Source organism: Triturus cristatus, chromosome 7 (assembly GCF_964204655.1).
Source record: "Triturus cristatus chromosome 7, aTriCri1.1, whole genome shotgun sequence".
Taxonomy (NCBI): domain Eukaryota; kingdom Metazoa; phylum Chordata; class Amphibia; order Caudata; family Salamandridae; genus Triturus; species Triturus cristatus.
This window is the reverse complement of record NC_140590.1, coordinates 1,631,583,011-1,631,607,736: the sequence shown is the minus strand read 5'-3', so window position 1 is coordinate 1,631,607,736 and position 24,726 is coordinate 1,631,583,011. Positions and strand designations below refer to the sequence as shown.

Below are 24,726 nucleotides of genomic sequence, written 5' to 3'. Positions count from 1 at the left end.
TAAGGAATCGCAAATTACCACCAACTTCAAGTTGGTGGTAATTTGCGATTTCTTTGAAAAATGCACTTTTTTGCATTTTTCAAAGTGCCATGTGGCGCACATACATGCCCTTAGCGCATGCATGTGCACCACATGTGCACACATGTTTATTTCAGGGGTGCAGAAGGGTGTCCTATTGACACCCTTGCAACCTTGAAATTGCATTCTCAATCTGCGATTCTCTAATTGAGAATCGCAAATTGAGGATGTCTTCCTATTCATTCCTATGGGCCTTCTAGCCCATAGGAATGAATGGCAAAGTATTCCTTATTTGCGAATCTCAATTTGCAATTCGCAAATAAGGAATAGGTGGGAATCGCAAAATAATTTGCTAATCCTACCTACATTGCGTTTTGCGAATCTCTAATTGCAATTCCCTAAAAATCGCAATTTGAGAATCGCAAAACACGTCTTACCTACATATGGCCCTCAGTCAGTTATATTTCGGCCTGCAGGTTTTGTGAAGATATGTCTATTGGAAAAAAGTTAAGGAGCGATGAAAAACACCCACCTGTTTTCCCATTTGAGTTCCCATAGGAAATCTTACTGTATATGCAGCTCGAACAGCTTTATACCAGACTTTTGCTCTGGTGTAAATCCGGTCAATAGTTTTCGAGCTATAAGTGTTTTTAAAGGGGATCAGATTGGAATTGGGGAAATTTTGGTCATGTATTCTCTTTCAGATTTGTGGCTCCAGAGCTGGATTTGTGGATCCAAGAGACCAGATAGGCTGCAAAAGAAAATGTACTCTTGCAGCAGTCCCTTCAGGTGAATGGGCACAGTTTATGTGTTCTTAAAAGAAAAAAGCCCCTAAAAAGGAGCAGGCTAAGGACACCTTGACTCCCCTCTCCATGGCGCAGGTTTTTGAGTGAATTAAAAAAAACAACTCTTGTCATGGGATTCGGAAGTCACCCCTGACTAGTGAGTTGCAGGCACCAGTTTTGGTACTACGGTTCCCAGCTACTATTTTAGGTGTTTGTGAATCACGAGTCGAGTGACTCATGAATCACTGGAAACTTTAGGGGGTGAGGTTTGCACAAGGTTCACAAATGATTTACAAGTCTGGTAAAAATATTCTTTTTGAAGAAGGACCTGGACAAAGGCCAAGCAATAAGGGCCAACCCTAGGCCATGGAAATTCGACAGGCCCTGTACCCACCCTTTGCCATGCATGGCATAAGGCTCTACCAGGCTTTGTCTGCCCAACACCTGCTGTGCGCTGCTGAAGACCGTGCTAACTAGGGGTTGGTCACAGGGACTGGCCACATGACAGGCTCTGTCCCCATTCCTTGCTGTGCACCGCTAAAGGTTGTGCACAGTGGGCATTATGCATCTGCACCAGGTTGGGCGAAGCAATAGGGCATGCTCGGCGACCAACCCTCAGCAACGGGGATTGGCTGCAAACTGTGCGTTGGGAGCAGGGACTGGCCAACAGCTAGCCAATCTGACATTAGTAAGATTAGATTAATGATCAGCCCGCCACTTCTGAGGTCCACTGCATAGCGCAGTGGTGTGGCTGCCCGCTTCTCACACAGGGAGAAATGGTAGGCAGGCAGTAGCGCAGTGCTGCATCGCCATTCCGGAAGCCCCTCTCGCTCTTCCAGGTACAACAAGAGAGTGGCTGCAAGAATTCCAACAACAGACTTCCAATTAAAGCTACTTCTGATTAGGTAATTCCCAGTTTAGGGCACAGCAAGCTTAACCTCGTGGTAAAAGCTTGTCCACCCTCTTTTGTAGGAAAACAACCTTTACAACGCAGTCATTACAACGCACTACCTTTACAACGCAGTTATTACATCACAAAATCCTTTACATCGCATGCCATCAGAACGCAGCCATTACAACGCAAGTCACTACAATGCATGCCATTACAACGCATCCTATTACAACGCATAGTTTTTACCCCGATGCTATCCAACACTTACCAAACTGTTGCACTCACCGGAGTGGGAATAGTAATTTTTACCCCTACACTATTCAATACTTACCCAACTGTTACGCCCGAAAATTATGCGATGTAATGGTATGCGTTGTAATGACATGCATTGTAAAAACATGCGCTGTAATGGATGTTGCGATGTAAAAACTGTGTTGTAAAGGCATGTGTTGTAAAAGTTTGCGTTGTAACGTCATACATTCCTTTTGTATATCAGATCTATGCTCATCCAATCCCTGCAAGATTGTGCACTACTTGGGCATTAAGATATGCCTGTGTAGTGTTAATCACTTCAAAGATGCGAACATACTAAAATGCTTTACGGATTTTTATAAGACCCTATACACTCCTAAATCTTCTCCCTCTGACACTGCTTTGGATGCATTTTTTGATTTGTTGCCTCCTCGCTCCTCCCCATCCCGATTGCTCCTTATTAGATAAAGACCTGTCCCTCTCCGAGATTAGGTTAGCCGTAGCTCAGTTACCTAAAGATAAGGCCCCCGGCCCAATAGCTTTTCTGCTGAATTCTATTCCTGCTTCTCCCCTATCTTTTAGCTCTTTTTCAGCACTTTATTTCTCACAATGAGGCTCGTGGCTCTTTTCTTGAAGCCATGATTTGTTCAATTTCAAAGAAGGATAAAGATCCCTCATCCTGTGCCAACTATCGCCCTATTTCTTTAATCAATTTAGATTGCAACATTTTTGCTAAGGTGTTGGCCCTTCGTATCAATCATGTAATTCCAGATTTGATTGGGTCTGAACAGTCGGGGTTTGTTAAAGGAAGACACTGGCAGATAATTCAAGAACTTTTTAAAATATCATTCATCTTGCGTCTAAGAGTTCCTCCCCTGTTGCAGCCATCACCCTAGACGCTGAAAAAGCTTTTGACCGTATTCATTGGCTTTTTATGATGCGCGCACTCAAGTGGCATGGTTTTGGTCCCGTTATCTTGTCTCTTATAAGTTTGTTATATTCTTCCACCACCACTTCGGTTTTTGTTAATCGATCTCAAACTTTTAATTTTACCCTCCAACGGGGCACTCGTCAAGGCTGCCCTCTTTCACCTTTGCTCTTTATCTTATCTCTTGAACCTTCTCTTCACTCTCTACGACATTCTTCTGAATTTCAGGGTTTTACACACAAATCAATTGAAATCAAGTTCACTGCTTACGCAGATGACATTTTGTTATGTATCTCCGATCCCCTTATCTCTTTACCTGCCTTTAAGAATCTTTTATCTTTATACGCCGCCTTGTCAGGCTATAAATAAAAATTTTCTAAATCCGAAGTGCTTCCATTAAACAAATATTGCTTAAAAAGTATGTTCGAAGGAACGGAGTTCAAATGAAACACTAATTACATTACATGCCTCGGACTCAAACACTCTTCTTCAATGGTTAGAACGGTCCAGCTTAATTTGGAGGATGTTTTATTAAAGGTGACTGGCATGGCAGAGAAATGGTCTCCCTTATTTTTGTCATGGTAGGACAGATTAGATACAATCAAAATGATGATGCTCCCCGTTATTGATTTTTATTTGTCCATGTTACCAGTGAGGCTTCCATTAAAATTCTTTAAAACCCTTAATAGTGTTTTGAGTAAATTTCTGTGGAATAACCGGAAAGCTCATATCTCTTTATCTTCCTTGTCTGCTCCTACGGATCGGGGAGGTGTCAGTTTTCCCAACTTCCGCCAGTACCACTCCTCCTTTTTAATCTGTCAAGTTTTACCTTATCTGTCTCCGTCGGATGAACCCCTCTTAGCAGTATGGCATAGATTGGAGGAATCCATGATTCATCCGTTTCCCTTTTCCTCGTTAGCCAATTTTACTCACCCTCCTTGCTCATTTAAGTCCCCAACCATCTCACAATTCATATCCACCTTTAATCCGGCCCTTAACAAATCTCTTTCATCTTTGCAAATGTTCCTGGATTCCCCTATATGGCATAACAAGTCCAATAAACTTTCCAACCGTACCATTTTGTGGAGAGATTGGGCGGCCAAAGTGATCATCCAGGTTAAACACCTATTACACGGTACGCATTTTCTATCTCCTCAGGAAGTACAAGCTAAATTCTGCCTGCCTGCCACTTCCCTTCTTAAGTATGACTCTTTAAGATTGTTCTTAACCCAACAGTTTTCTCTTCTCTCTAGATCACCCTCCTCTTCATTAGACCCCCCCATTAGAACCACTACTTGGAGAGGATGTGGCCTGATGGCTAGAACTGCCGACTTTGGTGCTGGAAACCAAGGTTCGAGCCTCGGGGTCGCATACACATCCTGTGTTTCTGGGCAAATATCCTAATCTCCCCGTGCCTACCCAAATTTTTTTTTTTAAATTAATGTGTCCTTGTGTAACGTAACCGGTGCTCATGTAAAGCGCTCCAATACCTTCGGGTCAAGTTTGCGCTATATAAATCTGCAACAAAAAAAAATCTACTTCCCTTTCCGTTCGGGCCTCTCATATCTACAAATATCTTCATTTTTCTCTTCCCAATCGCCCCAAGAGTAAACTGAACTTTTATGGGAATCAGATTTGCAGCGTATCCTTTCTGTACACACATGGAACTCTATCTGGACACGAATACACCGCACTTCCTGTAATGTTAGCACCACTGAAACTCTTTATTACTTCTATTAGAGGTTGTTTTTAACCCCATTATCTAACTCCAAATACATTTCCGAATTATCCCCCAACTGTTGATCCTGTAAAAACCCTCCTGGCACATATTTACACTCCTTTTAGGTCTCGCATAGGCAGCGCGCATTCGCTGCTCTAGAAGATGACCTTTAGAAATTGGTCAGCTCTTTTCAAGCACTGATGCTTGTGCTGGCATCCACCTTGCGGGAGTGAGCAGCGGCGCGCGCCCTAATTGAAGACAGATGGCCCGCGCACCGCTGCTCACTCCCGCAAGGTGGATGCCAGCACAAGCATGAGTGCTTGAAAAGAGCTGTTTGCATTTGATTGCTCTTTTTTCCACTGCTTGTCTTGCCGTCGCTTTTTTTCACTTAACAGATTTGCCACGCACATTGTTGATTTATTTATGCAGCACAATCTTCACAGTGCGCTTCACTTTCCAAATGCATGATTATTGTTGAAACAGTAGGGTGTGTAGGAATTTCCATTTTTCAAAAAGTATTCTGTATTAACAAGCTTTCTTGAAGTGGCGCCACCTTACTTTTGTTTTGCACTGCGCCGTATGTTCCTTTAAGCTGTTTTGCTCCCCCCGCCCGCTTCGAATTATGAGCCCCACCCTCTGAGCACAAATGCAGACTGTTCCATAATCACACGGCAATGCTTCCTCACTTCTCTCGAGCAGCATTCGCTGCTCTGCCTGATCTCCTGCTTCCGCTCCCAGGTCCCTCCGCTCCCGGGGGTCTCCCCGCTCCACCATCGCCATCAAGAAGTCAGGCTCCCTGGAGCCCCAGCGATGCCTCAGCGAGTCGGCACGAACAAGCTGCGTTGATTTCCCCCCACACCCCACAATCACTTTGCTTGCACAAAGCAGTGGAACAATCAGTCTGCATGGATTTACCTGCCTTACTTTGTAAGTGCTGGAACCCACAGACGCCAGCATGGCTGTGAAAGCAGCACTCACCTGCATAGTCCCACGGGCGCCTAAAAGGTATGGGGCTTCGCAGCTGCACTGCATTTTGCGGCCAGCTGCTGTTTTGAATTGAGCGCCGGGACCGAAGGAGGTCTCACGTTTGGTCCTGAAGTGCACTTGCTGTTTTTAAATAACCCTGTTGGTCCTTCTCCTGAAATTTTCCAAAGAGATCTCAGCAGGGAGTGGTTCTGACTAAACCGACATCCAGTGCATTTAAGCTTTGAAATACGTGTTATCGTTTTACTGTTACTTAATGCACTGTAGTACATGTAACGGTGTCATCCATTTGTTTGTGTTGACCAGTTTCCTCTAACTCTTGCTCTCTTACTCTTTGCTCTACTTTTGACGTGTTCTATGACTGCTTTCCTTTCACTCTTTGCTCTCTCACTCCCTGCTTTTGTGTCACTCTTTGCTCTTCTATGCTGTTGGCAGTGGGAGGGGCCTTTGTGTTCTTTTCAAAAACGGCTCCTTTATAGACCATTGACCAACAAGGGCCTGTCTTCAAGTTACTTGCGGATCAGTACCAGGAAGGATGAGCACATTGAATCGTTGCCTAATTAAAGATCTGGCACAGTAAAAGAAATATGAAAAGTGTTATTTATCCTCGTCGCGTGTTCCCTTTGGAACAGTCACTCCGAGTTGCTAAGCAGAACCGAAGAGGTAACGCCGCCACATCGTTTAGGCTCCAAGTGGAGAGCGCAGCCTTTACTTTTATTTCCGCCTCATTAGTGATGCACTCACTGTCTTCCTTTTTTATCTATTTCATATTTTATTACAGGATGACCATAAAGGTTTAGTACAGAAGATGTGCCAACACTGTCAAAGGACTTTAATTAATGCCTGGTAGTAATAGGTCCAGTGTATCATAGATCATTCACCACTAACTTTGATGTCTTTAATAGCTAATATAGTGTAATGCATAATATGCTGCATGGCTAAACACTTACAAGGTCCCAAAGGCGAGACCTATTGGCTATGCCAATGCTTGATTTCTTTGTCCTAGCATTACCTTTTTTTGGACAAAGGTGTGTAAATTAATCAGCTCCATTTGCTCTATCAATGTTCCTTCGATATCTACTCCATATTTTTGGGTAGTAACTCTGTAAATTGGTTTGGTGCTCACGAGATGGGCACATTTGTGTATTTGTTAGTTGCTATTGACTTTCAGGTTATTACTTCCAACTGTAAGGATGCTTTGTGGAATCTTCTCTGTTACCATCAAAGGCTAGATAGAACTTATGCCACTACCTCTCAGCAACTCCTTTGAAAAGAAGCCGTTTGGTCTCCACTCACCAACTAATTTTCCTCTTCTGTACTAAGCAACAAAGGCAGTACCTTTGTCTTCCAGTTTTCATTTTACCATGCTTATATATACTGTATGATATCTTTTGTAATTCTTCTATAATCGTTGATATAATGCTGTACCTCAGTTCTTATTTGCTTTAATAATGCTCTTTAAACTAAAAACAAATATATATATGCCTGTGCATTCATGTGTATAAGTGCACCATGCCAAGAACCGTGCATCAGGTTTAAAGATTTGATAGCAAACACAAAAAGGTGATAGGCGGACTGCTGAAACTTTTCAACCACTCAATCCCAGTCAAGAGATCTGGGTTTAATCCATCGTTTTTTTACCCCCGAAGTTTTATATAGTGCAAACTTGACCTAAATAGGGTATCAGAGCGCTTTACATAGCACAAGTAGCATTACATGAGGACACATTCCTTTTTGTTAGGCACCAGGAGATTAAATGATTTGCCCAGAGTCACAGGATGCTCAGCGTCATTGCCGAGACTCAAACCCAGTACCCCAGATTCGAGGTTGAGCGCCCTAGCCATTAGGCCAACTCCTCTCCTTCTTTTGCTCACTATTCCACCCCAGTTTGGACCCAGCCATATGCAAATCAGTCTTGACCCTGTTCCTCATGGGAACAGTCCAGCTGGAACTGCCAGGCCAGGTCCTCCCTGGACTGGGAACACGCATCCTGGGACCGGTTTTGGGGTATCCCCCATCATCAGCCAGGCTAGCTCTGATTTAGGTGCACAAAAGTGTAAATCGAAGCATCACATTTGACATTGGAATGTCAGTCATACGCCAACTTAAAGCATAGAATGTCACACATAAGCAATATGAAAACTGGGCTGTGTAAGTAAGTGCACATGTTCGTGCAGTTGTTACTGTGCTACGAGGTACGTACATGGACGTAAGACGTAAGATGCCGCCGTCAAAGGTGCTGCGGCATGTGGTGGCTGGGACTCCAAGGGGTATCTTGAGGAATGGACGGCAGTGTTGCCCTAAGGTTGAGGAATACGCCCCAGGTTAAAGGGGGAAGGGGCGGGGGGGGGCAAAGTAACTTTTAATCATATTTATCAACTGCATCGAATCTAATAGTCCGACCCCCAAATTCAATTCATCGATCTTTTAGAGTTTTGAATGTGTTTTTTTTAATTTAATCTTTAACCTTCACCTTATCTCAATTGTAACCCTAAATCAGATTAAATTAAACCAGTGTAATTACTGACATAAACACAACCCTTACACCCACTGTTATACTATTGGTTGATTTAGATTAACTAATCACCCTTAGTAAAAGAATAATACTAAACCTAACCGTTTCTTTGTTAAAAATGTATTTCAATTAAATTAAATTAAAAGTAACCGTTACCAAACACTAAGGCCTACTGAAATCATGTTCGAAACCTTAATTGTTTTTACTTTAATTGTAAATATATTAAATTATGAAACCTATCCATTAATTTATTTATTTATTTTAATTAAATAATCTTCACCTAAATCCTAATGTGAGCCTTCATTCTCATAGTTAAATAAGAATCCCTTGCTGTAATATGCATTGTAATGTAAATTAAATTAAATGCAATAATCACTTTTATCCTTAATTACTTTGGATTAAATAAGTAACCCTAACCTTTATTCATTTTAAGTTATACACATTTATTAGTACCTTTGCATTTAATGAAATGCTATGTGCCTGCATTCACTGTAGTGGTAACATCGACGTAATGGCATCAATGTGTGGCCCCTTGATGGAGTGCCAGTAATGTAGTGGGGGTGCACCCACATCCGCAACAGCTATAAAAGCCAGCTTGGAGCCTTTCAGTGCGCTGTGGTGAGATGAAGTTAGATGAAGGCCTCTTGTGCTATTTTCTTTCTCCTTTTCTAGTCCTATGGTAAACCTAGTTTAGAAACTGTTAGTATACCAATTTCCTGCTGTTATGTAATTATCAAAGGTTTGCCTAGAGATTTAACTATTTGCCCAAATCCCCTCATCTTTATTTTTGGTCTAGCCAGTTTGCTCTTCTGGACCCTGTGTTAGTGACACACTGTTTGGTTCCACTATACGTTTGTGGCGGCGCATTTATTCATCACTGTGTGGTTGTTTGCACCACATGCACTTATATCCATACTGCATATATGTGCTTTGCGGACGAATGGTCTAAAGGAGAGTCAAGAAATATTCCAGTTTCCCACTATGCCTGCCCATCTCAAGTTGCTGGTGTGCACAAATTCATACACTCTTGTATCCTGTTCTATATGCAATAGTTTCTGTGAGACAGCTCTGGCTGTGATTGGCTTTGCCCTCTTGACACCATGGGGAAGATTTATCAAGAATTCACACGGCACAACAAGCCACCTTGCTGCTCTGTGCTGCATGAAAGGGAGAGGGCAGGAATGCGGCGTATTTAACATTATACAGCGCATTCCTGCTTTCTGCCTGCCCTGGCTCATAAACTGCCGCCTAGTGCCAATGCAGGCACCCTTGAACGATGGGGCATGAGTGGCTTCCTGCGCAAGAACAATCCTCAGAGACATTTTCCTCTTTCTTTGTGTGCTGCAGAAAAAACAGCGAGGAGAAATAAACATATTTCTCCTCATTGCACTTCACCTGGGAGGCGCAGCATTTTGAAGCATTCACAGGTTTACTAGTAATGTGTTTTTTTGCTGACTGAACTTGGTGTCCGTTGGAAATTTTAAAGGAAGGTGATAAGCAACTACATATATCCCCTTATTATTAAAGATGTTGTCACAAAAACCCTTGATGTACCTCAATCAAGAGATGATGGATTTAGTAATTTTAAGTACCAAGGAGGCTTATTTTCCCTTGGATTTGAACCAGACCTGGGGATTTGAATGGATCTTACCAAAGGCAAAAGTAACACGTGTGATCCCTCCATCTGTGTCTCCTGATCTTAAAAAGAAATAAGATTCAGTCCTTCCTGGATTCCAATATTGAGATATGGGTCCCGTTTAGGAACTTCTCACCACAGCTATTGGTTTTTAATGATTTCTATTCTGAACACTTGTATAAGACAGTATTTTGTGTTTAGTCCTGAAGAAGGTAGCAACTATTTACATGTTCCATTGAAATATGTCGACATATTCTGTGTACTAAATCTGTCCAACATCGTGATACCATAGATGATTTTTACTTTTAACATCATATATCTTGTACAGTGATTATAACAGATTAGTTACCTTGGAAAATACATATGTGTGTTGTCTTATGTGTTTGTGCCCTTTCATTTATATTGTTTTAAAAATGTGTTTTTAGTTTTCTATCTTTCTATTTTCTTTGTGCCATATTGTGGGGTTATTATTTTATGTTTTTGAATTGATGCCAAACTAAGGGGCTCATTAGGATGGAGGTAGGACCGCCACCGCCAGCCATGCAGTGGCGGTCCTTCCGTCCTCCGACCGCGATTTCCCCCCGCCAAATTAGGTTGGCGGGGGAATCTCACTGCGACGTGGCGGTCGCAAAAACCGTCTGCCACGGAACCGCCACAGGCAATCCCTACGATTGCCTGGCGGAGCAGTCTTCATCAGTAAAATGTCGGTGGTGCCTAGCAGGCACCGTCCGCCAAATTACGATGTTGGCTGTAGACAGCCTTTTCATGGCGGTGGAACCGCCATGGAAAGGCTGGCAGGGATTGGGTTTGGGGGCCCATTGTGGGCCCCCCTTGTGTTGGGGGAGGCAAAGGTGCACTTGGGGAGTACCCATGGTACCCCCCTACATTTCACAGCACTATGTGGCAGGCACCGTGTGGTGCCTGCCATGTAGTGCTGTGAAATGTACAACATGGCATTTTAGCATCGCGGCGGGTGCTGCTGTCAACAGCAACCGCCGCAATGTAAAAATGCAGGATTCAACCGTTATGGTGGCGATCGCATCCTGATCCAGGTGGACAGACTCCAGTCAGTCCGCCATCCTCATGAGCTCCTAAGTGTTTTTAACTTTCTCTATGACAATAGGATTATCAATGGAATGCTGATATAGAGTTTATATGTGTAATTTATAAATCTGATACAGCGCTGGCACACATGTCATTATAGCTCGGTACATTGTGACACTCATGTGGTACTAGTTTTGCTTGCAGATACGAAGGAGGGTTGCAAGCCTGCTGTATGCGTGAGTAAGTGTTTGAGGTATACATGAGTGTGGACTATTGACCTCCCAAGGGGAGATTCCATTTCACTGTTTAAAATAGTGCTCTGTCCCCTTAGTTTGTGGAGCCCCTCTCTCTCTTGTTTCGCTCATTCAATAAATATGGGAATGTGCCAAAATCCTTAGGTGGATGTGTGTGAACACCATGCTCCACCATGGAATACCTCCCTGGGGCAGTGTAATGCAAGATAGCAATTTGCACTTCCTTGTTTTTACTATAGAGTCTGCTTTAAGGAGTTAAGCAAGTACTAAAACAGTCAAATCTTTGCTCATATTATATTAATGTGTGTTAAAATATATAAATAAAGAAAACAATTATTGCTACCGAAAGTGCAACTATCAGCCACATTGTTTGATCAAAATGTGAGCATTTGTGGACAGTTGCCATGTTGAGAAAAACCCTGTTTGTTCGCAGCAGTGATAGACTTAATGACAACAGTGACCTCTGGGCAAGACTTCAATTGAAGATTTAGTCATCTGATTTCAATGTGTTATTGGATGAAAGCAGCTGCTCAAATACGGCGACGAGGAAGGAACATGTAGGTGAATTTTCCAGCATTATCCCTTGATAAAATATCGGTGAACTGGTCAAAAGGACAAGGTACGAAAGTGTGCTACCTCCACATTTGAGATGCGTGCTTTGGCCTCTTGGGTGGGAGGGGAGACTGTGAGGGCCATAAAACATATTGCATCAGCCTGGGACGCCCGTTATGGATTCTCATTTCTGTTTTGTACTGCTTTGGCTCCCTCAAGTGGGAAAGCGGTGCAACAAATGTGAAAAATCAGTGATACTCGGTTTAAACCGGGTCAGCTGATTTTCAGCCGGTAGGGTGCTGTAGGGCACAATCAGGTTTAACCGATTTCCAGACAGCCAAATTATTTTGTTCATGACCTCATAAGAGAGTTGCAGAAAAATCTAAAATTATAACTATCATTAAAAAATTCAATTAATTAGAATTTAATACAAGGGTAAAAACAATTGAAGTTAAAATACAATAACAACCTCCCTTAGTCGAACGAGCCATAATGCAAGATAGAACCTCTGCTGCAAGGCTCGACATTTAAGTAAGACATGTTGGGTCATGGAGATATACATTGTTCAATATTCAATACTTCTTACTTCCCAATAACAAATTCAAGATGCAGGCCCTCAGTCCTGAGTTGGAAACTGTGGTCATCAAGCTTCCTAATACATTCTTGAGGTTTATTTAGGCACGCTGCTCCCATTAAGCTGAATGCTGGTTGGCCTGTGTATTGCAGGCTCTGTGCTTTTAGTCACTGACTTCCCATGCTGGTGAGGAGAACATGCCTGCATTCCTCTGTCCCTGTTCATTCCGATGGTGGTGGCACAGGGGGACAGGGCAGATGTGAGAAGCATCACATACTTAACTAATATGTGCAGGAGGTGGGTAGTCTGACATAAGCGATCAGCACAGGAGGTGTGGGTGTGGTATCCATGGAGTGAGTAACCTGACATTCTGTTGTTTGTAGGTAGAGAGAGGACAGCTAGTAGAGCATTCATGCTTGCCTGTGCACATGCTATTTGAGTGAATGCTTGCAAAATTATATTCCAATTGACTGTGAGTGTATCTATATGCAGTTCATGGTCATTCCCTTGCATTTGATGTCCAATTCCATTTGCCATCTGCTGACCACCACCATATGCATCTTTTGACCACTTCATGCCCATACAGTCATCTCCTTGACATGTTATAGGCAATCTACGCATTGTGGTTGCACCCTGCTCAGGATGGCACCCCTTGGAATGTTGCTGGCATTTTAGACATCATGTTGACCCACATACCATATCATTAATATTTTATCCCTGAGCTTTAGACTCCCTCCACCAAACAGTGGCCAGCCAGGCCATCGATGGCCATCTTGGCATAAGGTGGATATTACTAACATTTGGTGGCTTTCATAGCGAATGATGGACAACACTGATACATGATTGTGGGACATAGCCATGTGAGAAACATTCTATCCTTATGAGACAGTAGTGTATGTGAATATGTGACAAAAGTTATAAGCTGGTAGCAGAGGGCTAGAGTCATGGATTTACAAAATGAAAAACTGTTATTTAGGGGATAATAATAGTTCTTTCGTAAAATAACAAGCTTTTGTTTAGAAAAATTGATCCAACTTGAAAAAGAAGTATTTTGAAGTAAAATGTGCGTATTTCCAGAAAACATCAAACTGGGATGGGGGGGGACCAAATGAGTGCTTTTCAGTAATATATTTAATGCTGATGTTTGGGTGATAAATCACACTGGATTGAGGTACACTTACTGCTGATGTTATTTCCTTAGCGCAAGAGAGCACTGGCTGCTATGGAATATGGAGACATGTCAGCATCTATAGTAATGAAACTTTTAAAGAAATTATGATCAATACTGCTGTCCAAGGCCAAAGTTTTTAAGATCAGTCTGAGCCTGTGAAGTCTGTCTTCTCTACATCATAGCTCCACTGTCCGTTTTAAAATATTATTGGTAGCTATGTCAAATTTCTTACATAGATTTGACTTGTCTGTGATACCCATGGCTTCTTACTCCATTTTGTGGGATATTCGACAAAAGAATTGCACAATTTTGCCTTCATTTTTACCAAATGATCTTAGGGGTGAAGAAGCCCACCTCATTCACAGCACTCCTTGATGGGATCATACTCCTATACTATATCATGACTGCACTATTTTATGAGTGCCCCTTCTGAACCAGCTACAAAATCATTGGTTTTTAGTTTGTATATTTGGAAACTCTAGTGCAAAATGCACCATTGAGCTACATTTTTCGAAAATATTATTTAGTGGAGAATCTCCCACGGTCCCCATAGAAAAGGTTTGGAAGAGATTCACAAGCTGTGCATGTCAGTTGGTGCAGCTTGGAACTTTGAAAAATAATCTCACTTTCCATACTCTGCACTGGTGACGTGACCCACAAAGCCCGCTTCAAGATGGCTGGCATGTAGCTGCGCAAGGCTTTAGCTTTTAGCCTCTTCAACCCTGTTGACTCACAGAAAGTATTAATGGAGTTGTCTGAGAGCCATAGTCCACCCCCTGTAGATGAGGTTGCCTCCTGGCTGGTTTTATATCAGCATGAACAGTATTTTAAAATCTTTGCTGGTACAAACATTAGGGAAATCACCTAAAGCCGATATGTTTCCCCTTGTCAGTACATACTTTTAACAGTAAATATAAGAATAAAAGCAAATTAAAAAGTGTTCTAGAGCTACCTCAATGACCCCTTCCTGATAATTAAAGTAAACAAAGACAGAAATGCTATGTTTAAAATGAATGCAGACAATTTAATTTAAAGTTCTACTTAAGAATCAGGCCCGGGCCTTTGCAGATTCTTAAAATATGAACAGATAGACTGTATTTTTCTCTGGGAAAGGTGGAAACCCTACTTGTGCTAGAAGATTCATCATCCTGCTTTGGGACATTGTGTTGTGACGCTGGTGGGGTGTGTCCGTGTGTCTCAAGATACAAATGTAAATAAGTGCTGGTCAGAGAATGTGCAGGGTATTTTTTCAAATTCACTATGTGCATGTGTTGTTGAAAACATGGTATTGTATGTGTGACTTAAGGCTTGTGGTAGGCGTGTACTAGTGTAAAAATGTGATAAGCATGCAACTTAATTGTTCTGGTCAGTAGACAAGCTCCTTAGTAAGCCTGATCGGGTTAGTGAGGTAGGATTTTGGAATGTGTACGTGCCTTTTTCAAATCTGTCAATAAATTGGCTATCGAATGACGGTAAAGCCAGTGTGATCCCATTAAACTGATGAGAAAAAAACACTTGGAGTGTGATGCAGGTTATTAAAGATGTTGATTTTTAGGAGCATGACTACCATTAAGAGGGCATATTACCCACCAAATGTGGGTGAGTTGACAGGTATGCTCTTTGTGTCTTGGGGGGGGGGGGGGGGGGGAGGGGTTAGATGCGATTAAGTGGTCATATTTTCTCGGTGTCAGTGTTTTAGTCGCCGACCAAAATGTACATGTACGTGTGAGCATGGCCGGCTTTTGGGCGGGGCGACCAGTGCCACTTCACTAGCCGCGGAGCTTGTGTGAGCTTACTTTAAAACGTATTATCGGTTAAAAGCACCTGCTGCAGAATTCCCTGAGCACTCAGCAATTTTCAGCCAAGATAACTCTGGTGATTAATGTACCTGCTGGAGAGAGATCTGAGTCTAGTTTCAGGTATGGCTCACCATAGCAGTTTAGAGGATTACTGTGCCTGCTGCAAACGACGTTTACCATGCAGATCACAGCACTGTATTTTATGTAGACAGCTCAGTAAGTTACAGCTTTTGTCACAGAGATCCTTTTGTTACTTGCACTTCATAAGGTACAATCCTAATATAGCACAGTGAGCTATAACCTGCCATCATAGAGATGCATACAAACTGCAAGACATAAGTTAGACACTTTCCTCATCCTAAGGTTGCTAGGAAGGGGTCATTTTTTGGGAAAAATACATTCTTATTAGTGAAGCCAACCCCAACCACTGTGGTACGTTTCAAATCTTGAGTTTATGCTTCTCAAGACCAAGCAATCTTAAACTTTAATGCCTACCAGTATGAAAGGGGGAGAGGATGTAGCCTTGTAGCTAGAGCGGTCGACCTTGAAGCTGAGGATCCGGATTCGAGTCTCGGCAACGACATTCAACATCCTGTGATTCTAGGCAAATCACTTAATGTCCCCGTGCCTAAAAAAATGAATGTGTTCTTCTGTAATGAAACTGGTGCTCATGTAAAGCGCTCTGATACCTGATTTCTCGGGTCTAGTTAGCGCTATATAAAACTCTCTCGAAAAAAAAAAGGCATGTATAACCTGCACCTTGTAGGGAGAGATAGGCTATGGAAAAATAATGGGCACTGTTGGAGGGTGGTAGTGAGGGAAACCAGGGAGAAGGAGGTCACTGGGGGTCACCCACAAAGACTGCTGTAACAGGCGCCACCAGCGCTAAAGCCGCCCCTACATGTGAGTTATGTTATGTTAATAAATGTATTAAGCGCACAAATAGGTGTGTTGGCGCTGGTGGTCCGGAGTAAGCAAGGGCCTCTATTTATTAAACAGCCAGGTTTTCAGGGCATTCCTAAAAGCAGACAAGGTAGGAAGTGTTCTAATGGGAAAGGGAAGATCGTTCACGAGTTTAGCGGCTGCCACCCTAAAGCTTCTGCCACTGCAGCTGGTTTTAAGAAATCTCGGAGTTGCTATCAATTTAGCTCCTTCTGTGCGAAGATGTCTTTCAGGGGCGTACCAATGTAGCAGGCGTGTCAGGAACTGAGGACCAGTATCATGTAGTGCCCTATAGGTAATGCAAAGGGCCTTAAAGATGATACGGCTCTTAGCTGGGAGCCAATGCAACTTTGCAGGTGTTTTCCCGACTGATTGAAACTTGGGGATTCCTAACAAGAGCCTAGCGGCCGTATTCTGAATCATTTGTAACTTTTATAGTTGCTTCTCATGCATACCAAGATAGAGCCCATTGCAGTAGTCTAGTTTGGCAAGAACCAATGAAGTAATAACTGTTTTCTTGCTGTCCGCAGGGATAAAAGGTAAGATTTTGTTGATTACCTTAAGAAGGAAAAAGCTAGATGAAGAGACGGCGTTAAACTGTGCCTCAAAGTTCAATTTATTATCAATAATCACGCCAAGGTTCTTTGCCTTGGCGACTGGGATGGGTGCCGCTCCCAGTTCATCTGGCCATCAACTCTGTGACCAGCCCGGCGAGAAGTTGCCAACAATGTCTATTTCACTTTTATCTGAATTCAATCTAAGACAATGTGAGCTCATCCAGGAGCTAACTGCCAACATATACTCCTTAAATCTTTGCATCGGTGGCAGAGTGTTTTTAAAAACAGACAAGACAATTTGTGTATTGTCTGCATATGATTTTAATGCCAGTCCGATAGATCTGATAAGTGTCGCTCATTCAGATACATAAATATTAAAAAGAGTGGGACTCAAGGAAGAGCCCTGTGGGACCCCACATGGAAGGACAAAGGAAGGAGAATCAGAGCTGCCCAAGGCTTCAGATTGTATTCTTCCAGACAGAAAGGAAGAGACCAAGTGAGTGTTTGTGTGAGAGACACTGTACCTTCTGCTTCCAGCAGGGTTGGCTAACTTTCCCTCTTCTCGATTGGCCTCTGCTTTTCACAGCTCCATTCAGATTTTTCTGTTAATGAAACAAATAGCATTTATATGAAATCTGTGCCATTTTTATTCTTCTTACCAACTTAGTTTGCTATCACAGTTCTTTCTGTTTTGCTTTCACTCATCATTGACTCTTATAAGCCAAAAATAATTCATAATGTTGACCCTGTACCACAAATGCTTAGTTTCTAAGATACAATAATAAATAAATAAATAAATAAGTAAAACATAAGTACAGAGATCAGTCTCTATTGCCTTCTAATTCCATATTTGTCTTTAAAATGTTCTGGAAACATATTGTATAGTAGGAATTCCCAGCAGCTCTTAATTTGCAAACAAATGTGACCCAAACGTTTTTCTTAGGCTCCTGCCACTTGTGCTGTCAAATGCTGTATCTTTCGAATTATAATGGTGTCCAGTTTTGATTCCACCTCATACCACTTTCTTCCACCACGCTTCACTTCTTGTCTCTTTGCATCATTCTGTGGGGTCTTTTTAGGTCTCGCGCTTAGCGTTGCAGTGCGTAGCACTGTTCGCGCAGCGCGAGACCTTATGTAGGGTGTTTTGGAAGCTGACCACACGCTCATGAGTGTGGTTTTGCTTTTGCCGGCAGCCATTGGGTTTCGCATGTTTGTGTTTTTTTAAAAGGCACACAAATGGGCAAAGGCGGGCGCATGTCCCGCCTTTGCTCCACACATTCCCGTCCATGTCTAGCACGTGCTGCAGTGCACGTTCGTGTCGCTGTCACGCTCCCTCGCCCCCGCTCCTCTGAGGTGCGCGCGCACCACTGGTTTCCTTTCACTTTCGCACCGGCACAGTGTATCTTGACCAGTCCGGCCTAAGATGAGAAGTATGTATTGCCATTCCTCAGGCCTCTGAGTGGCATTCATGCCACATAAAATTCTGCTGGATTGGCTGTTATCAGTTTAGTCTGCGCAGAAGTGACATCCCTGAGGTAAGGTAAAATCTCTGTGCACAGGTAGTTTGTAGGCACACTAAACCGCTCTGTTAATCTCATGGAGGCCTGCTCGGCGTAGTTCTTGCTGACGTGCCCGGTTATCTGGTCGCTGCGCTGGCCACTTTAATAACCATTTCACGCCAAGACATTTGTTTTCTGAAGGTAGAACTGCCGGCCCTGCTTTGCTGTCTGAAACCGAAGAAGCCGTTCATAGCGCGGACGGCTGGAGATGCCTCCCGAGGTCCGCGCAGTGCCGCCCCACCCAGAGAGCGCCTGGTGTGCTGGCCCCATGCTGTTGGCCGCCTCGCTGTTCACTGAAGCACGGCTATGCGTGTCTGTGGGCTCCGCTGCCGCACCGCGCTCCTCTCCGTGCGGGTCACACACACAGAGCCACCCCACATGAACCCACCTCCCCTGGAATACTTTACATTCCTCTTTCGGGAAATATTGTACGAGAAGTTGGGAGGTGCGTCGCTCTAGCCCTACTTTAGCGCTGGCATCTCCAGCAAGTGGCGCTCCCTTTTTAACGCTATCGAGACCACACTCCTCTTCCTGTTTAAAGTTGATATTGTGTCACAATGCCATGGCTGTCTTCAGAACCTGCCTCCCTGGGGGAGGTCTTTATTTTGTATCTTTTCTGAAATAGTGCGCTCTGCCTACACCCACAGACCGTTTCTTTGAAATGCCTGTAGGTGGCAATAGCTAGTACGCCCCACTCCAGATTTGAGATCCGGCCACCTACAGCCAGGGTCCCCAGAGCCTTTTATTTATGTTTTAAAAACCAAAACATAAATAAAAGGCATTGTCATTTACTATGCCACTAGCTCAAACTCATGTAAATGCGAGACCTATTGCATTGCAAATGCTTGTTTATTCCAGTGTTCTCCCTTTGTCACTATTTTCCTATCTTTCCCATCCTCCTTCTCTCCCCCTTTTCTTTCTGCCTTATTATCTTGTTCTGGTTCAAAGCGTGATAAGAAAAGAATGTATCCCAGTCCCCAAAAAATGAGTGCTGGTGCCCACCACCTGCACCCACAACTCCAAAGGGAGCATTTTATATCCCACAATTCAATGCCATAACATTCCTATTAGGTGTATGTGAAATTCGTGTGATGTGCTTTCCTGTATATGCAAAATGTTGACAACCAGCTTACATCTTTGTTACCAATGGCCCATTCACAGTATATTTTTACCCTGAATGGTACATAATTATGCGACGTGGCATAATGGTGTCATTTCGAGGATTTCAAGTAACAAGCATAACATGAAATTCCCCAAAATATGCCAGCCAAATTTTAATTTCGCTCAAGCCTAATTCTGATATTCAGCTCCTCATCCCTCTCCTGTTGACACTTTTAGAGCGCATCAACTGTTGTTTTTTGGGGGGGTTCACTCCCCCATACATTCACTGAGTCACACACCCATACATTCACTGAGACGCTTAATTATTCACTTATACAGTTACTCACGCACCCACTGAATCATCCAATCAGGCACTCATACACCAACTGATTCACCAATACACCTTGGTATGTATATTTAACACTCAAACGTTTTAGAAAGACTCATAGTCACAGGATGATGTCATCAGTGATGTCACTGACCATATCATGAGTGATGTAATATGTAAGGTCATAAGCAATGATTTGCAGGGGCGAGAGTTATAGTTAACTCAGGTACCTATAACGGCTGAATTTCTCTGGTTTTGTACGAGTGAAATGTCAGCCTAACTATAATGTTCCTGTTATGTTATGTTATGTTAGTGCAATTTATAACGCGCACAGCTACTCAAGGAGTGTCCTGGCGCAACCCAGTGGGGAGAAGAGAAAAGGACCAATAGATGAAAAGAAATGTCTTCAGTCTTTTCCTGAAGAGCTTGGGGTCCTGAATACTGCGGAGGTCCAAGGGTAGCAGATTCCATGCAGAGGCCGCCATTAAAGCAAAAGAGCTCCCTCCAATTCTCTTGAGGCAAAAACCTTGCAGCTGTCTAGCAAGAACATAGACCCTGAAGCGCTTTCTCAGATAGGCCGGACCATGTCCATACAGAGCTGAGTGAGCCAGGACAAGGGCTTTGAACTTGACTCTTTGTATCCAGGTAACCAGTGGACATCCTGCAAGTGTTGCCTTATGATGGTTCTTATAGGGATGTTAAGAAGAGTCCTAGTCGCTGAATTCTGGACTACCTGCAGTCTGTTCAAAAGGTATCCCGGAAGGCCTATGTACAGGGCATTGGCATAGTCAATGCATGATAGAATGATGGCTTGGGTACCCGTTTCCCTGGCTAACCTAGGGAGAAGCAGTAGAAATGTTCTAAGAGACTTAAGTGTGCTGAAGCACTGCACGGCAAGCTTCTTTATCTGAGTAGAGAAGAGTAGCTTCTCGTCAAACCATATCCCTTGGTTTTTGGTGGGTTGGCCCATGGAGGTAGGCATGGGATATTCTGCCGGCCAGAGTGACTCCCGGAACTGAGGGGGCAAGCTCCCAAAAAGAAGGATCTTAGATTTATCCTTGTTGCACTTTAATTGTACAGAGGAACGCCATTGGAGGACGGCTGTCAGACAGGTTTTGGCTAGAGGAGTAGAAGAGTCTCCGTTCTTCCACGTAAAAAGGAGCTGGGCATCATCCGCATAGGCGATGATCATGGCTCCAAGCTCCTCAGCCACCTGGATCAGGGGAGTGAGGTATATATTAAAGAGAAGGGGTTCAAAGTAGACCCTTGAGGCACTCCTGTGGTCCCTATGTGAGGGGAAGAAGAAAAAGGGGGGAGCCAAACTTGTTGCTTTCTGTCCTCTAAAAAAGACTTCAGCAATTTCCAAGTCTGACCGATATTCCAATATCCGAGAGACGGGCCAAAAGCAAGGAGTGCGGCACAGTATCGAATGCCGCAGAGAGGTCCAACAAAATCAGAGCCACCCTACCGCCCGAATCCAAACATTTCGGAATGGCTTCAGTGACTTGGACAAGAGCCGTCTCGTTACTGTACATGGCTCTGAACCCGATTGGGCCGGATGGAGCAGGCCGTGACCTTCGACGTAGCTGGAGAGTTGTTTATTTGCCACTTTTTCACAAACTTTCGCCACGCCAGGAAAGAGAGAGATGGGGCGATAGCTGACAGGGATCGAAGGATCCAAAGAGGGTTTTTTCAAAAGTGGCAGAATTTTGGCCTGTTTCCAAGCTGTGGGAGCCATTGCTTCCAAGAGAGACAAATTGATTAGTGTGTTAACCTCGGGGTTAACTGTCTTTGCGATTGAGGACAGCAGCCTGGCCGGGCAAGGGTCAGTCGGTGACCCCGATTTCAGAGACTTCAGGACTATCAATGAGTCTAGCGGGGCAATAGGTAGAAAAGCCACCAGAGAGGAAGATGGTTGAGAGGTAACAGTCAGCCCCATTGGAGGCAGGATCCCTACAGTACAGTGATTACTGGTGTTAAAATTCAACTGAAGAGCTTGGATCTTATCAATAAAGAAGCTAGAAAGTTTCTTGCACCAAGCAGCCGAGGCGGGAAGCGTGATAGTCGCTGCTCTAGGAGATAGGAAGCTTTGAACAATGGAAAAGATTTCTTTGGAGTTGTTCCTAGAGAGAGCAATGCGGTCCGCATAACAGAGACTTTTTGCTTGAGTTATTGACGCGTGGTATGCTTTATGAGCTTTCCTGAGGGCCATCTTGGCCAACGGGCAATAATCCTGTCTCCAAGAGCGTTCCAATTTTTTGCACCTTTGCTTCTGGGCTTTAAGCCCAGTAGAAAACCAAGGATTAGAAGGAGAATCCTTGGAGCGCCTATGATGTGTCATCAAAGACAGGCGCTCAACCACCTGAAAAATCCAGCTAGTGAAGCTATCAAGAGCTCCCTCCAGGTCATTAAAGGGGGCTGGCCGTGTCTCAGCCAGGGTGAGACTGAAAGCAGACGGATTGATTTTAATGGAGGATTTGTCATAGGTCCCTTGACAGGGCAGGCCCGGTTAGGTAGTTGCTATTATTATGCCAGAAAAAATTAATCACAACATGATCAGACGAGGGCACTGGGAGCGGATCTTTGACAACAAAAGGAAAGTTGGTACAAATCAAATCAAGAAAATTACCGCTACGATGCATAGGGGAGCCAACCTATTGTGTGAGCTGGGCGAGACTCAGTGAGTCGAGAAACTGCCGGGTGTCCCATGCATCCCCAGAGTCCAGGTGAATATTAAAATCCCCAACGAGTAGAAAGTAGGTAAAGCGTAACGCACGGGTATGATAAAATCATCCAAGGCTTTAAGAAAGGCACCTGCCGGACCATGGTGTCTATAAACCAGCGTGCCGCCCAGCGAGAAGTGGGGTGAGATGGTAACACAGAAGTCCAGAGCTTCTCCCTCCCCCAACACCAGGGACTCGCCCCAGTGAAAAGTCCACTTGTCACTGAATGCAACTGCTATGCCTCCACCCCTACCAGCTTTGCGGTCAACACACAACATTTTGTATCCCTCAGGGATGGCCAGCTCAATCACTGGGTTAGAGAACTCAGTGAGCCAAGTCTCAGGTATGAACAGCAGATCAAGAGGCTCGTCGGAAAGAAGGTCAAAGATATCATGAGGGTGTTTACATAAAGAGCGGGCATTTATCATGGCCACTCTGATTGATTACCCTCTCTCACTATTGGTGGGGGGAGTACTAGGCGGAGGGGGGACAGCCTGCCCCAAGGACAGGCAGAACTTACAGCTCCTGCAAACAGTAGACAGGTTGTTTGAAACCTCCCAACTGCCCGAGCTGTTGCACAGTTGAGGGCGGAATGAGAGCAGCTCATCGCGGCTGTAGGGCCGGGGAACCGACTTGAAGTGGGGGGTAAGACGAGCAGCATGGCTGGCACTGGCCGGCCTTCGGGACGCTGACGAGCATGCCTTAGGCAGGCCAGCAGCGCGCCAGCGGCGCGTCCGTGCAGCGCGCATTCTTTTAGTAAACCCCTTCGGATGACTAGAGCATGCAAGACCAAAAATGGCATCTCTAGTTGTCCACCCAGGGGGAACCAGCAGCCAACCGGCTCACCCTCTCCCTGAAATGAGTGTAAAGATCAAATGTGCAAAGAGGCGATTTTAAAATAAGAAACAGTAAAATTCATACAGTTTTCAGCGAATGTGCAAAAGGCAATTTTTAAAAAACAGTAAAATTCATACGGATTCAGCATGAACAATTCGGTGCAGCAGTTTGTGAGCAAGAATTAAAAGCAAGTATAGAACAGAAATCGGTTACGTGGCACAAACCCCACAAGGCACTTGCGTCCGCGCAGCACGCATTCTTGTAGTAAACCCCTTCGTACGACTAGAGCACGCAAGACCAAAAATGGCATCTCTAGTTGTCCACCCAGGGGGAACCAGAAGGAAGAGGCAGCCGACCGGCTCACCCTCTCCCTGAAATGAGTGTAAAGATCAAATGTGCAAAGAGGTAATTTTAAAATAAGAAACAGTAAAATTCATACAGTTTTCTGCGAATGTGCAAAAGGCAATTTTTTAAAAACATTCAAATTCATACGAATTCAGCATGAACAATTCGGAACAGCAGTTTGTGAGCAAGAATTAAAAGCAAGTATAGAACGGAACTCGGTTACGAAGCACAAACCCCTGAAACCTTTGTTTTTTGTCAGTGAATTGCTAAGCTTTTTTAAAATGTTAATTCCGAACTATAACGTCCCTGAAACCTTAGGAATTCGCATTTGAAAAAAACCTTAGGAATTCACTGAAAAAAACAAACTATAAAGTTCCTGTAACCTTTGTTTTTTTAGTGAATTTCTAAGGTTTTTTAACTAGCAGTCACGTTTGCAGAGTGGTGGAGAAAGGGGGCTGGGCCTCCGACCAGCTCTCAGGAATTCCGCTGCGTAGGGCATGCAGGATGTACCAATCAATCAATCAATGCATTTATAAAGCGCACTACTCACCCGGAGGGTCTCAAGGCGCTAGGGGAGGGGGGTCTGCTACTGCTCGAACAGCCAGGTCTTGAGCTGCTTCCTGAAGGCGAGGTGGTCCTGGGTCAGGCAGAGGTGGGTCGGGAGGGAGTTCCAAGTCTTGGCAGCGAGGTAGGAGAAGGACCTTCCCCCTGTGGTGGCTCTTCGGATGCGGGGGATGGCGGCGAGGGCATGGCCGGTCGATCGAAGCTGGCATTTGGGAGCGTAGAAATTGAGGCGGCTGTTGAGGTATCCTGGGCCTTGGTTGTGTAGGGCTTTGTGTGCGTGGGTGAGGAGACGGAAGGTGATTCTTTTGTTGACCGGGAGCCAGTGCAGGTCTCTCAGGTGTCTGGAGATGTGGTTGCGACGGGGATGTCCAGGATGAGTCGTGCTGAGGCGTTCTGGATCCGCTGGAGCCTCTTCTGGAGTTTGGCGGTGGTTCCGGCGTAGAGGGAGTTGCCGTAGTCCAGTCGGCTGGTGACGAGGGCCTGGGTGACCGTCTTCCTGGTCTCGATGGGGATCCACCGGAAGATCTTTCGTAGCATGCGCAGGATGTTGAAGCACGTTGAGGAGACGGCGTTGACTTGTCTGGTCATGGAGAGGGAGGAGTCCAGGATGACGCCCAGGTTGCGTGCGTGGTCTGTCGGTTTGGGT

General features: G+C 44.3%; 1 protein-coding gene across 2 annotated transcripts in view; it reads right to left on the bottom strand.

Moving 5' to 3' along the window:
- C7H20orf204 (chromosome 7 C20orf204 homolog) overlaps nt 1-24,726 on the bottom strand; it is a 118,249-nt gene that overhangs the window by 32,602 nt on the left and 60,921 nt on the right. The window contains exon 3 of one of the 2 annotated variants that reach the window (XM_085619665.1): nt 17,148-17,225. The exons of the other annotated variant lie outside the window; for it this stretch is intronic. Within the exon in view, the coding sequence (XP_085475791.1) occupies nt 17,148-17,225 (78 nt within the window). The remainder of the gene's footprint in view (nt 1-17,147; nt 17,226-24,726) is intronic. 2 annotated transcript variants of the gene reach the window in all.